Below are 13,486 nucleotides of genomic sequence, written 5' to 3'. Positions count from 1 at the left end.
AAATCGCCTCTTAAAATTAGTTAAGATCCTGTGAGATTCTGCTCCTGTGTATCCCCTGGGTGATTTTATGACGACTATAAATCATTAGCTAGTCTCTCAACCCTGGAAGGTACAGAGTGCAGGCATGTGCATGCATGCCGAAACACTTTTACTAGCCAAGTTGCTAAGTGGTGAGTTCCTTTTCAAATATCAAAACCACTCTTCTCTCCATCCCAATTCTAGCCCGGTTATTGGAGGGAAGGAAAAGTCACTGCATATTTGCTTTGGAAAAGAACTAAAGCTTGCTGATGTGCAATCTGTGTCCTGCTCTTGCACATCCATACACATTAAGGAAATTCAAAGTTGGTACCTGGCTGGCATCTCCTTTCCAAGATTTCACACAGTGTGGCAGACTGATCACCTGCTGGGATAGATCATGCACCTTTGCAGAAGGAAATATAGAAATGGAGAGCCACTAATCACGGAAGAAACCTTCCCCTTCCTCAAGCTAAAGAGGAACCCCATCTCATGGATACCTAGACCACCACACATGCAAACTCCATGGGCCGAGTTGGGAAAAAACACGTATGCAAAGCAAGCCGGGCCTTCAAGAGAGGTCACCCCTTGCGCTTCGGAAACTCACCGTACACTTGTTGGGCTTCTCCCCGGAGTGGACTCTCATGTGGATAAGCAGTTTATAGCGGGCGTTGAAGGGCTTGTATCTTCGAGGGCAACCGGCCCAGAAGCAAGTGAAGTCCTCCCCTTTGCGCTGATCGATGTGGACCTTCTCGATGTGCCGCACAAGCTCCTCCTGCTGGTCGTACAGGGCGCTGCAGTCGATCCAGCGGCAGCAATGCTTGCCCCCGACGTCCATCTCCCCGTCGTCGTCCAGGGCGGCCTGGGACAAGGCCAGCTGCTGGGCATGGGGCCCGAGCTCCGGGTGGTGAAGGTGCGCGTGGGCATGGTAAGGGGGTGGGGGACCTTGGGGCGGCGGCAGAGGAGGGAGAGGAGGCGCGGGGGGTAGGTCTACGGTGCTGCCCGGGAACTCCTCCAGGCGTTCGGTCTTGAACAGGCCGGCCGGCTGGCTGTCAGGGCCCGGCAGGCCATGCTGCACCACCATGTTGTTGACCAGGCCTGGCTGGAGGCCGCCGTGCTCCAGCTGTTGCATGCGCTCGTACTCCAGGGCCCCGTCCTCGCCGTAAGCCGGCAGCGCCAGGCCTCCAGGGGCCACCAGCACGCCCTTCTGGCCGCTGGGCATCGGGCACGGCTGGGGAATGCAGCTGCCGCGCACGCCCAGGAAATGCCCGTAGACCTCTGGCTGCGGGGACATGTTGGCCGGTGAAGCCCTCGACCCGTTGATGTAGGCCACCAAGGACGTGGGCGACGTGCGGATGATGGTATTGAAATCTATCCCGATGCCATCGGACAGCGGGGACAAGGACAATGCTCTCTTCTTAGAGCGGGCCGAGTGGGACCTGGTGGATGAGTGCCGAGGACTAGGGTAAGGAGAGTGGCTATTTTCCATGCCAAAAAGGTAGGATGGTAATGAGTTAGACACACTATTGCTGGACATGGATGTCCCGGGAGGAAGGCTAAGGAGATCCCCTAGATCAAGGCCATTCTGAGAGCCGTGGTTGGAGGAGAGCGAAGGGAGGGCTCTGTAGCCCTGAGACCACTCCTGCTTCATGCTCGAGGCCGACTGACTTTCCGTCAGACTCAAGGTCGTGGACGCCAAAGACTCACGCGAAATAAGGGACCTGGAACAGCAGCCAGAAAGGAAGAAAAAAAAAAGATAAACATTTTATCAGGATATGGATTGCTTAAGAGCTAAAAGAACACTGCATTGACAATCCCTTAAGTATTTCCCCTAATTACATTCTGTGCTAAACACACATTCTTGGGCTAAGATAAAATCCAAGGCTTCTAGTTCCAGGTAAATAACATTTTACCAAGAAGAACAATAAAACCTAATGCTCACTGAAATAATGTAACAAAAGATCTATAGTTATAAATAATCTTAATACTTTAGTAATAAACAGTCCTTACTTTATTTTTAAATAACGTTTTCAATATGGGGGAAAAAGGATAGAGACCTGGGAAAAATTACTGATACCTGTCAAAGGCAACCAAATAAGTATTTGTTAAGCACCTACTATGTGCAGCATGTTATAACAGGCTTTGCAGAATCTCAGCCTTCAAGTAAAATCTATTTGGGAAAGTAACATATAAACTCATGCTTTATTTGAAAAAAAGTAAATCTTCAAAGTCAAAGGGTTGTCCAGGGGACTTAATAATTTCACAATTTAGTTTCACTGATATTAAGGAATTATTCTGATTTTTTTAAAGATAGTAATTCACATTGCCAGTACTTAGTTACATCAAATCACCCCCAGAAAATGAAAAAAATATAAAAAGCAGCTATAATATATCAGGGAGTAACAAACTGATAACAAGTCATATCTGGAATTATGCATTAGAGCCATTCAGGATTTAATCACACTTGCTAGTTGGGTTTTCTGTGAACTCTCGTCCTTAAATCCAAGCAGCTTTGGGCCAAGAGCAGATCATTCACTTTCTGTAGTTCACTTTTGCAACAATTCCTCTCCTATTCTTCTTACCCTTTAAAAACACACCCTATGTCTCACAATATATTATCTGCATATCAAAATGGTTCATAATGTAGCTCTGGTCACTTTAAAATTCATTTTGCTTTACTGTGACACTGTTGCCTTGAAAATAAAAATCACTTCTCGATCTTTTGGCTAACTTCAAGTGTGAAAATAATTGAGAAGAAAAGATACGTCCCTTGGAAGGAAAATTTGCCACAGAGGCAAGACATAACACGCTGTATTTCTTGACTCAGACAAGGTGTGTATCAGAAGAACCTGGCTTATTATATGTACCTGCATTGACTTTCTACTGAGGTCTTTTTTACTGACAAAAAATTAATCACAACAAAACGTTATATAAAACGTGTGTCTTCTCAAAATGAACACATTATTTCCAGCCGGTAAACATCAACCTGTCACAAAGGAACTGAGGTAAAAGAGAAGCATTTTCATCCCACCTGTTCATCTTACTCTGTTTCACAAAATGGAAGCCACAAACACCATTTCATACAAGCATATGATATTAGCAAGAAAAACATCTCAGCTCCAAAACGCACAGTACAAGGTGATAACACCATGATCAACGAGATGTTACCATCGAGTGAAGTAATGTTTACCAAAGACAAACACAGCAGGAATTTACATCCAGTTGCCCTTGACATAGATTTTCCTCTTGGTCCACATCCTTAAATTCGGGTTGTAGTCTTTTTGCAAGCTCCACAGTGGTTTTGGAACCATCTAGTTTTTAATTCCCCACGGACACTTTTCAATTATTTTCCCAGCACACTTGCAGCATGTGGCTCTTCCTGCAGAGCTCAGCTGAAGGCTCCTGGTGATTGGATGTCAAGGGCCTTTTGGTCTCTTCCCCAGCAAGATCCAGGAATTGCTTTTGGACCCAAACTAAATTAGTAGTCCTGTCATATATGAGGCAGAGACAACTGACTGCTTTACACCCGGAGGTTGAGAAGGTTCATAGAACATAAAGAACCAGAGCTTTGGCAGAGCTACATGCCTGAATGGATGCACATTCTCAGGTGCTACAATTGCCTGTCACTGTCATACTGGAGCATATTAGATTGTTAAGTCATGACTAACAGACAGGAGTATGTTATTCACCTACATATACTTTGCTTATAAAATTGTATTATTTGGTTTCAGGGCAGCCTATAGTGAAACGTTCATTTGCTCTGTTGTTGAGACATGATTCTCATTTCTCTCAAATTATACTTAAATATGGCTCAATTAAAATCTGAGCATAAAGCCATGCAGGCACATTATATAACTTTTTGGGCATCCGAGTTTTCTAAGACAATTATATATTTTTCAGAAAGCAAATTCTATATTCTATTCATTAAAGTATTAATATGAACAGAGAACTCTCTTCTATCTCAAACACCTGATGAGAACAAAACTTCCCCAAATGGCCTTTGCCTAGCAGCCAGTCTCCCTCCTGTGTGATTACTCAGATCTTTTAATCTTCAAAGCTCTAATCCATGACATTTCTCCCCAATACACTAGCTCCCAGTGAGAGTTCTCTTCCCAAAGAAGTTATATACTGTCTGCAACGTGTCTTAAATGTAGTTAACTTCAGGCACCTGTGGGTGTTATATTCTTCAATAAATTTCCAAGTCTTTTAACAGAAGGGATCATTTTTATCTTCCCAGTGCCTACCAGAATGTAAGATACATACTAAGCACTCAAAAAACTGTTGATTAGAAAAGTAAATAAATAATCAATATAATGACAACAGAATATTATTTATGGCACTCACAAAGCATTTTCCCTATATATGATCTCATTTGATACAACCTGTCAGTTAAGTAAACTGGATTTTAAAAATAACTTCTATTTTACAAAGAATAAAACAGGGTTTGGGAAATTTCTCCCAGTGACACACATACACACACACACACACACACACACACACACCCCAAAGTTCTTAGAGAAATACAAGTGAAGCTGTGCTTGATAGGCAGTGACCTACTGGATCATACACGTTCTCTATTGTTTTCTTTACATTGTATCCCACATGTGACCCACAATGCTCTGCTTAATTGAAAGACCTGGTATAACAGGCTTAAAGTCACACAAGCTATGATGGGCACCCAAATTTTCTGTTCTTCCTGCAATAATATGTTGAATGAATGGGAATGGTTCCAAAGGATTCTCGCCTCTAACTCCTGCTGCTACCCACACCAGGCCCACAGCAAAGAAAGTGACAGCTGTATCATCATTCGAGAGCAATCTCCATTTCCATAGGCTCATCTGATCCTAATGATATTACTTCTGGTGATTGGTTAATTTGGAACTATGTGTAAAAGGAAAGGAGATACATCTTGAACAAAATAAAACTAATAGGAAAACTCAGAAACCATCAGCAAAAATGATTAGGGTGGCTGGTCAAGCAAGAACTCAGTAACTTGTATGGGGCCATAAGAGCATGAGAGGCATGATGACCATGTTAGATGTTTGCTTCAATGTCAAGCTCAAAAGAAGTTCTAATATATCACATGGAGAATTCCTCAAAAGAAAAGATATATTTCCTATATATGTAGATCATGAAAAAGACGGCCAGCCCTAGTCTATCTGGAAATTCGTGTCTATGTGCCTCAGCAAATCCCCCAAAAGAATTAGTACTGTATCTAAAGACAGGATGACTTTATAAACTGTTACAATTTACAGAGAGCCTGGAGTGCATCCTCAACCCCCTCCTTAGCCTTCTCTGACCTTTGTGGATATACTCTCAAAGGAAACCATCACCAAGAATTTCTGATTTAGGAAATAAATATCTAAATACAGTGCCTTTTTGGATCTGGAATGACATTCGGTGATGGCTGAACTTTGTCACTGACAATCTAAGCACTTGGACTTTCTGTGTCCTGGTTCCATCGGGTCTTAAACAGAAATATTTGCAGGTAGTTTATGAATATTCAATCATAAAATGCAGGATTACAATGCATGTGAAAACACTAGAAAAGCTAAGTATGCTACCAAACCCATGCAGGTAGCATCTGAGTAGAATGTTTGTTCTACTACTCAATGTTTGTTAGACTGCTCTATGAAACTGCTGGATGATGTTACTGTATCAGCACCTCAGCCTTGTCATTTTAGGGGAAATATATACAATGGCCTCTGTATTCGAGTTTTGGCGAGGCCTAAATCAAGAATGAGTCCTGGATCTTCAAGACGGTAAGGTATAGTTTGCATTTATCATTAAGCACAGGTAATCAGAAATGGTTGGGAAATTAATCTAGGCAAATATACAGCATTAAGGTAGGATTCTTATTATTGGATTAAATAGAATCCAACAAAGCTAAAGAAAAAGAGCTTTTCCCCAAGATGAGCACATCCAAAAAACATACCCAAAGGAGGTCAAAAGAAAAAATACAAACAGCCAATAAATCTATGAAACTTCATAGATTTATTTATGAAAACTTTAATATTGTCAATAATTAAGAATGCAAATTAAGATAAAATAACATTTTAAAAATCAAACTGGCAAAGTTTCTAAACTAGCAAAAGTTCTAAAAATAATAATACCTAGTAATGAATGGTGTCTTAGAAAACAGGCACTCTCTTAGACTGCTGGTTAGTTTATAAATTGCTAGTGAGTTCCTGCAGTACAATTTGAATATATGTATTAAAAGCCTCAAAACTCTTTTAACACAACAAATTTTACTTTTAAGAATTTATTCTAATAATCAGAATTGTGCAACAAAAGATGTACAGAGCTGATCCAATAAAGCATTATTTATAATTTTTAAAGAATGGGAAACAACTAAGTGCCAACTAACAAAAGACTGATTTTTAAAATTATGATTTTATTTATACACTTTCTTTATAAAGTGGAATCCTGGACAGGAAGAAGCCATTATATGATGTTGAAAGAGGCTTTTATTATAAAAGCTTATAATATATTAACTAGAAAAAGGTAATTAAAAACTATGTAGATTACTAGATCAATTTAGTGGAAAGGAAAGCCTATGTTTATTGTATATGTTTGACTATAACTGGAAGGATGTATATCAAAATTCCACCCATGGTTGTCTCTGGGGATAGAATTCAGGATGACTGTCATTTAGTGCTTGGTACTTTTCCATGTTTTCCACATTTTCTACAGTGAATAAGAATTACATAATCAGGAAAAACAATACATTTTGCAACTTTTCATAGTGCAGCATCTCTCAAACTGGACAGTTCATGTCCCCTTTTCCACTTCCATCCACTCCCAGCATGCCCCCAATGTATAAAACACTAAGCTGATTCTCTCTCCATCTTCTCTTTATCTCCAGTAAAATGCTGAACTTTGCCTCTTATTGAACTGTTGCCCCTTATTCTTTCTCTCCACTGATGAAATACACAAACCAAGGCTCAAAAATAAATGCAACATTTCCAAATTGCTAAAAGTAAGTTCCATATTTCACCAAGCAATTCCCAATTCCTGTTTCTTTGCTCATCCTGAAAAAAAAAAGTTCCATAGAAGGACTCAAATAATAAATACATAGTCAAAAACACTTGTCAGTGAATCATTAAGGTATTGTCTTTTAAGGTTATAAAATTATGCTAAGGAATCAAATATGCCAGAAAACACTGAGATCATGACTCCTCTCTGGCGCACCCATAAAAGGGACTGCGTAAGATACATGGCTTAAGCAGTCTGTGCCCTGACTACTGTCAGTTTCACCGTTAATTATACTTCTGCCTTCAAGGCATGGGCTGGACTTGCCACAGAAAGGAAGCTGAAGGCTTCCCAATGACACCCACCCCATGAGCACAGTTCATTTTACATGCAGCACTCAGCAAGTCTGAGGAGTCCCTTAAGGCATAATCATCAATGGGAAAATGACAGCAGCTTCCCATCACAAAAAGTCTCAGGTGAAAAACAAGTTTCTATCTCATGAAAAAATTGGCATAAATAAATGATTCAGGAACTAAGATTTCAGAGTCTCAAATAGTGACTAGGAGGGACAGCACAGAGATACAAGAGGGGAGAACAGGGTTAGGAGGAAGGAAAGGAAGAAGACACAAGATCTCAGAACTGCAAGGCACATAGCAGGTTACAGATTCCAAAGAAGAGGAAGCAGGGGCTTAGAGAGTAAAATTCCTTTGCAAGACCATAGTTATGGCAGAACTAGGACTAAGGCAGAAACTGTGGATTGTGTTTTTCCAAGAAAATAACTTCTAGAAGATAATTTATTTCAAACATAGAAATAGACCTTAAACACTGTACAGTATTTTGGTTTTATGCCCCCTCCCACCTAATATCAACCTTGAGAGAGATAAAACTTTGTCTGAGGGGGTGATTTCCCTTTTCTATTCAATTCCCTCCCTTGGAGATAGATACATGGCATTTATAGTACCTACTTACTCTGGAACCTAATCGACATTGTGTTGAAATGTTATATAACTCAAACACGAAAGTATGCCTTTCCAGACACATCATAAAGTCTTAAAATTTATGCTTTCTATCTACTCTCTCTACTAGGCCCCTAAACTTCAACTATTATATTATGCAGATAGTAGGAACTTAACAAATATTTAAGTAGATGGGTAGTTGGATGGATGCACAGATGGACAAAACAGATTGTAGAGCTGCCTGGAAACTCTGCATCATATTCATAGAAAACCTGGCAGGTAAGATAGGTGTACATGGACCATGCAAATTTGCTAGGCCATGATATGATTGCTTCACCAGAAATTGACAAATTTACACACCATGTTTCAGTCACTGAGGCCCCACAATCTCAAATTAGGTATTCATTTCACTCACACCACGAGACAGTAGGTATTAAAGCATTCCTCCCAATTAAGATGATATGATGGCACATACTTAGTTTTAGACATTTTCCCCTACAAACCTCAAATTGAGAGAGTTGCTTGAGTGTGTAAGTGTATGAGTGTGTGTGTGTGTGTGTGTATTCAGAAAGAAAAGGGAAAACACTTGTGGGGTGTGTTTATACCATAAAGAAAGGGGAAAAAAAAGTTAACTTGAGACCTGGTATCTGAAGGAGGTATATTCAGGTTGGCTGCATTCATTGCCCTCTGTAAGCTAGGACTGATCTGGTTGCATGCTGTAGAGACCTGGCTTGCTGGAGGTGAAATGAGTCCCAGTCGCTGAACCATCATGGGACTGCTGGTGACCACTAGATTGTTGCAGCTGCCTTTTCCAATGGACTTGCACTGAGGCCCAAAGCCAAGAGCCCCTAAAAACAAATGAATCAGGTTAGCTTTCATGTCCCTTACATCAGAAATCAGTAAATACAGACATGTGCACGTTTATATCAGGACCCATCTTTAGAGACAGTCCTCAGATCATTTTTTTTTTTTTAGTATTGGTGATAGCAAAAGCCTTTCTCCAATTCCAATGACAAAGCCATAATGCTATAATAGAAACCTTTCCATAATCAGCACTCATACAAAATGTGCTTAAATTTTACTCCTTCTATGTAGAAGTGTCCAGTTATATTAAAAATCATATTTTATAATATCCGTACCTAAAGGGTTAAGGTGGTAAGTAGATGGGATTGCCTGTATCAAACAAAGTTTTTTCCTAGAATAGCTAATATCTTGAATCACCCAGCAAGGAAAGTTGACACTACTGGAAAAAACCTGTTTAACTGGTTTACTTCATTCCAAATATGTACTTCCAAAAAGTCCCTTCACAAGGATGTAGTCTGGCTGTGTCTCTCTACTCTTGATTTTTTTTCTCCTCATCTCAACACACTGTCATTGGACATCTACTCAATTTTTTAAAAAATCAGGATGAGAGAGTTGTAAACAAAATGCTCATTTGAAAAACAGCATGGTAACCAAATTGGACATAGATTTTTCATTTTCATTAGTAACAATCTTTCAGTGTAGTAAAAGCTGGTACATACCCAAAGGGGAAAGAAAAAAAGGAACCCACAAGAATCTGTGTCGTTATGGAAAAGTGAAAAGCAAAGAGTTTGAGAAAGGCAAACACTGCCATGACTCATTTATAAAAAAATCATAATGAGCTGAATCATTCTAGACATTCTTTTTACATGGATGCACTTTTTCAAACTTTTTTTGTCAACTACCTGGTCAAGTCTCAGTAACGATACACTCTGTTCCCATTTCTAGCAAACAAAAATATACATGATCTCAATCTTTAACAAATTAAGCTTTACACTGCAAATTTCCCATCTTTTTCATTGATATATTTGGGATCAAAGTAGGAAGAAAAGTGTCACTGTCACTTTTCTTAGCTGTAGGGGTCATAATTTCCTATTTTGTTTTCCCCAAAATTAAATCAATAGCCCAAAAGTGCCTTTAGTTGTCATCTTCTGTAACATTCTTCCCAAGAGCCCCCCGAAACAATAGAACAAACAAGACATTGGAGCAATCACTGTTTCCATCAGTGCAGCCCTATCTCAAAAATGCTGGGGGAGTCACAGCATCATTAGCTGCCAGGAATCCTGGTCTAGTGCAGACTTATGGGACACTAAAATCCAAGTGGTAATGACCTGCACAAAATCACACAGGGATTTGAAGAGAGAACAGAAACTGATTCTACTAGAATGTATTTTTATGACACCTGTGTGCTTAAATTTAGGCTCTGATATGCCTAGTTTCTTCCTTGTACACTTTCCAAGATCATTCGCTCCAAAAGAAATTTCTCTGATTTTGTTTCCCAGATACATAAACCAGAACCTCTCCTTTACCCCTCCCATTGCAGTTTATATCTGATCCATCTTCTTGTGCCTTAAAAGATCAGTTATAGATATTCTGTTTTCGTAACTCATAAAGCACTGTATTATCAGGGCTTCATCTTGACACCAAGAATAGTAGGTACACTTTTATGTAATGCATCATAAATTCAATATCTCAAAAAATCTCAATAAGCTACATGCATTAGCTTTTCAAATTCCCTTTTTACCTTGAAAAAAGGCAATGTGATGGTTCATAGCCTAGTCCAGTATATGAGACTGAATGAATGAATTCTGTATATGAATTCTTTCCCCAGGTCCCATTGCTACTAGCCACTACTATTAAAAGCAACATCAAATATCAAGTATTCTGTCAAATTTAATGTCATATATTTATCTAAGGAACTCAGTCATTCCATGCCTATTTCCTCTTCAGTAAAAAGGTATTAATATCTATCTACCTCTAAAACAAAGACATAGCAGCTGGAACAGCATCCAAGAAATACTACTTGATGGCAAAACATACCAATAGATTACTTCATAAAACTAAAATGGCACATATTGTAAGGTGTACCATTATTTTACGTACCAGTAAGAACATGAACTGCCAGTCCAACTAGTGCATGATGTCCAGATTTCAGAGATGTTGTAATGTAAAAACATGCACACCTTAGAGCCAATACAAACTAATGTGATCACGGAAACGTTTATTTTAACCCTTATCTTGTTCATGCTCTTCTCTTTGCCTGGAATGCCCTTACCCTAACTTATCCACCTAGTGAGCACCTCTGCGTCTTTAAGGTCTCAATTCAAGGGTCACCTCCTATATGACCTCCTCCTCCTCTACCTGTTAGGCAGATCTGACCACTGCTTTCATTTGTCCACATCTCCCATCACACATGTGCCTCAGCACCCATAGCACTTCAGGGAACTAAACTCTTTACATGCCTGCCATCTTCTCACTTTTATACTTCACTGCTGTTTAAAGACAAAGCTCTTGCTTGAGGCATCTCTACTTCCTTAGCACCTAACCTAGGGTCTAATGCACATTACATAATAAAGTCTATCCAGTGAAATTAGAATGAATGAAAGAAAATAAAAGATACTTATAAGTGAATATTAAATACTGACAAGTTATTCCACTGAAACTCTCCTGGTCATCTTTTTTGATACACAGTACCATTTTTCAAAAAGCAGAAACAAAAAAACTCCAAGTCAATCCTTTGATGCCTCTCTACAGAATTGCTAACTAGATCTGAATGGAATATGAAGTCAGTGGGGGGTAGTAATTATAAATCCATCTTCCTGAGCCAGAATTTTACACTGGTCAAGGCTGCCTCTGTAACTCTCTACTCTGGATTCATACATTCACATTGTTTTCTTGCTTTGTAATAAAGAAATGCTAATTATCTCCCTAATATCTCCACATTCTTACTATACCACCTCCTACTCCCAAATTCACTGGTCAACTTTACACTTTACACTCAAGTGTAAAGCCAAAAGGCCAAGAAGCGATCACTGGTCAACTTTAACCCCATCTAAGCACAAATGGTATCACAAATGGTATCCTTGAAGCATGAAAATTAATGGTGAACTTCTTGGGAACATGTAAATGTTTGTTGTACAACTATGAGGATGTTCTGGAAAATGGAAAATGGCAACATCTGTCTCACACATGCAGGCAAACAAGTCTTACCAAGAACCACTGTGCTCAATCAGCCATCTAAGTGTTTTTCATAATGCCAGAAACATAATGAACACCTATACCTCCAGACTTCTCAGAATTGTGCAGTGTCTTGGAGGGTGGGCTCTGGAGACAGCTTGCCTGGGATCTGCTATTTGGGGACTTAGGCAAATTACTTAACATTTTTGTGCTGTATTTCTCCATGTCTATGTCTTCTCATCTGCAAAACAGGGATAAAGTTAACCCTCCCTCTGATATGGTTTGGATCTGTGTCCCCACCCAAAACTCACATTCAACTGTAATGCCGAGTTTCGGAGGTGGGGCCCGGTAGAAGGTGATTGGATCATGGGGGGTGGATCCTTCATAAATGGTTTAGCACCATCCCTTTGGTGCTGTTTTCATGATAGGAGTTCTTATGAGATTTGGCTGTTTCAAAGTGTGTGGCACCTCCCCCTCTCTCTCTTCCTCCTGCTCCAGCCATGTAACACATGCCTGGTTCCCCTTCGCCTTCCACCATGATTGAAAGTTTCCTGAGGCCTCCCCAGAAGCTTCTATGCTTCCTGTTAAGCCTGCAGAACCATGCGCCAATTAAACCACTTTTCTTTATAAATTAGCCAGGCTAGGGTATTTCTTTATAGCAATGCAAGAACAGACTAATACCAAGGAGTGGGGCATTACCACAATACCTGAAAATGTGGAAGAAGCTTTGGAATTGGGTAATGGACAGAAGTTGAAAGAGTGTGGAGGACTCGGAAGAACACAGGAAGATGTGGAAAAATATTGGAACTTCCCAGAGACTGCCTGAATTATGACCAAAATGCTGATAGTGATATGGACAGTGAAGTCCAGGCTGAGGAGGTCTCAGATGGAGATGAGGAACTTGCTGGGAACTGGAGCAAAGGTCACTTTTGTTATGCATTAGCAGTGAGGTTGTAGGCATTGTGCCCCTGCTCTTGGGATCTGTGGAACTTCGAATTTGAGAGTGATTTAGTGTATCTGGAGGAAGAAATTTCTAAGCAGCAAAGAGTTCAAGATGTGGCCTGGCTGTTTCTAACAACCTGTGTTTATATATGTGAGCAAAGAAATGACCTGAAACTGGAAGTTATATTTAAAAGGGAAGCAGAGTGTAAAAGTTTGGAAAATTTACAGCCTGGCCATGTGGTAGAAAAGAAAAAAGCATTTTCAGGAGAGGAATTCAAGCAGGCTGCAGAAATTTGCATAAGTAAAGATGAGGCAAGTACTGACAGCCAAGACAATGGGGGAAGGCCCCAAAAGCATTTCGGAGAACTTTCTGGCAGCACCTCTCATCACAGGCCCAAAGGCCTAAGAGGGAAGAATGATTTTATGGGCCAGGCCCAGGGCCCTGCTGCACTGCACAGTCTCCAAACACTGCTCCCTGCATCCCAGCAGCTCTAGCTCCAGTCTTGGCTCAAAGGGGCCCAGGTACAGCTCAGGCCTCTGCTTCAGAGGGTGCAAACCACAGACGACTTGGTGGCTTCCACATGGTGTTAAGCCTGTAGATGCAAGAAATGCAAGATTTGAGG

At 40.3% G+C, this 13,486-nt stretch overlaps 1 protein-coding gene across 2 annotated transcripts in view; it reads right to left on the bottom strand.

Moving 5' to 3' along the window:
* Nucleotides 1-13,486, bottom strand: part of GLIS3 (GLIS family zinc finger 3) — a 512,125-nt gene that overhangs the window by 329,143 nt on the left and 169,496 nt on the right. For both annotated transcript variants that reach the window (XM_054500965.2, XM_054500966.2), the window contains 2 exons: nt 8,584-8,791; nt 623-1,736 (listed from right to left, as the gene is read on the bottom strand). In XM_054500965.2, the coding sequence (XP_054356940.1) occupies nt 623-1,736; nt 8,584-8,791 (1,322 nt within the window). The remainder of the gene's footprint in view (nt 1-622; nt 1,737-8,583; nt 8,792-13,486) is intronic.

The sequence above is a fragment of the Pongo pygmaeus genome, chromosome 13 (assembly GCF_028885625.2).
Source record: "Pongo pygmaeus isolate AG05252 chromosome 13, NHGRI_mPonPyg2-v2.0_pri, whole genome shotgun sequence".
Lineage (NCBI taxonomy): Eukaryota > Metazoa > Chordata > Mammalia > Primates > Hominidae > Pongo > Pongo pygmaeus.
This window is presented reverse-complemented; position numbering and strand designations above follow the sequence as displayed.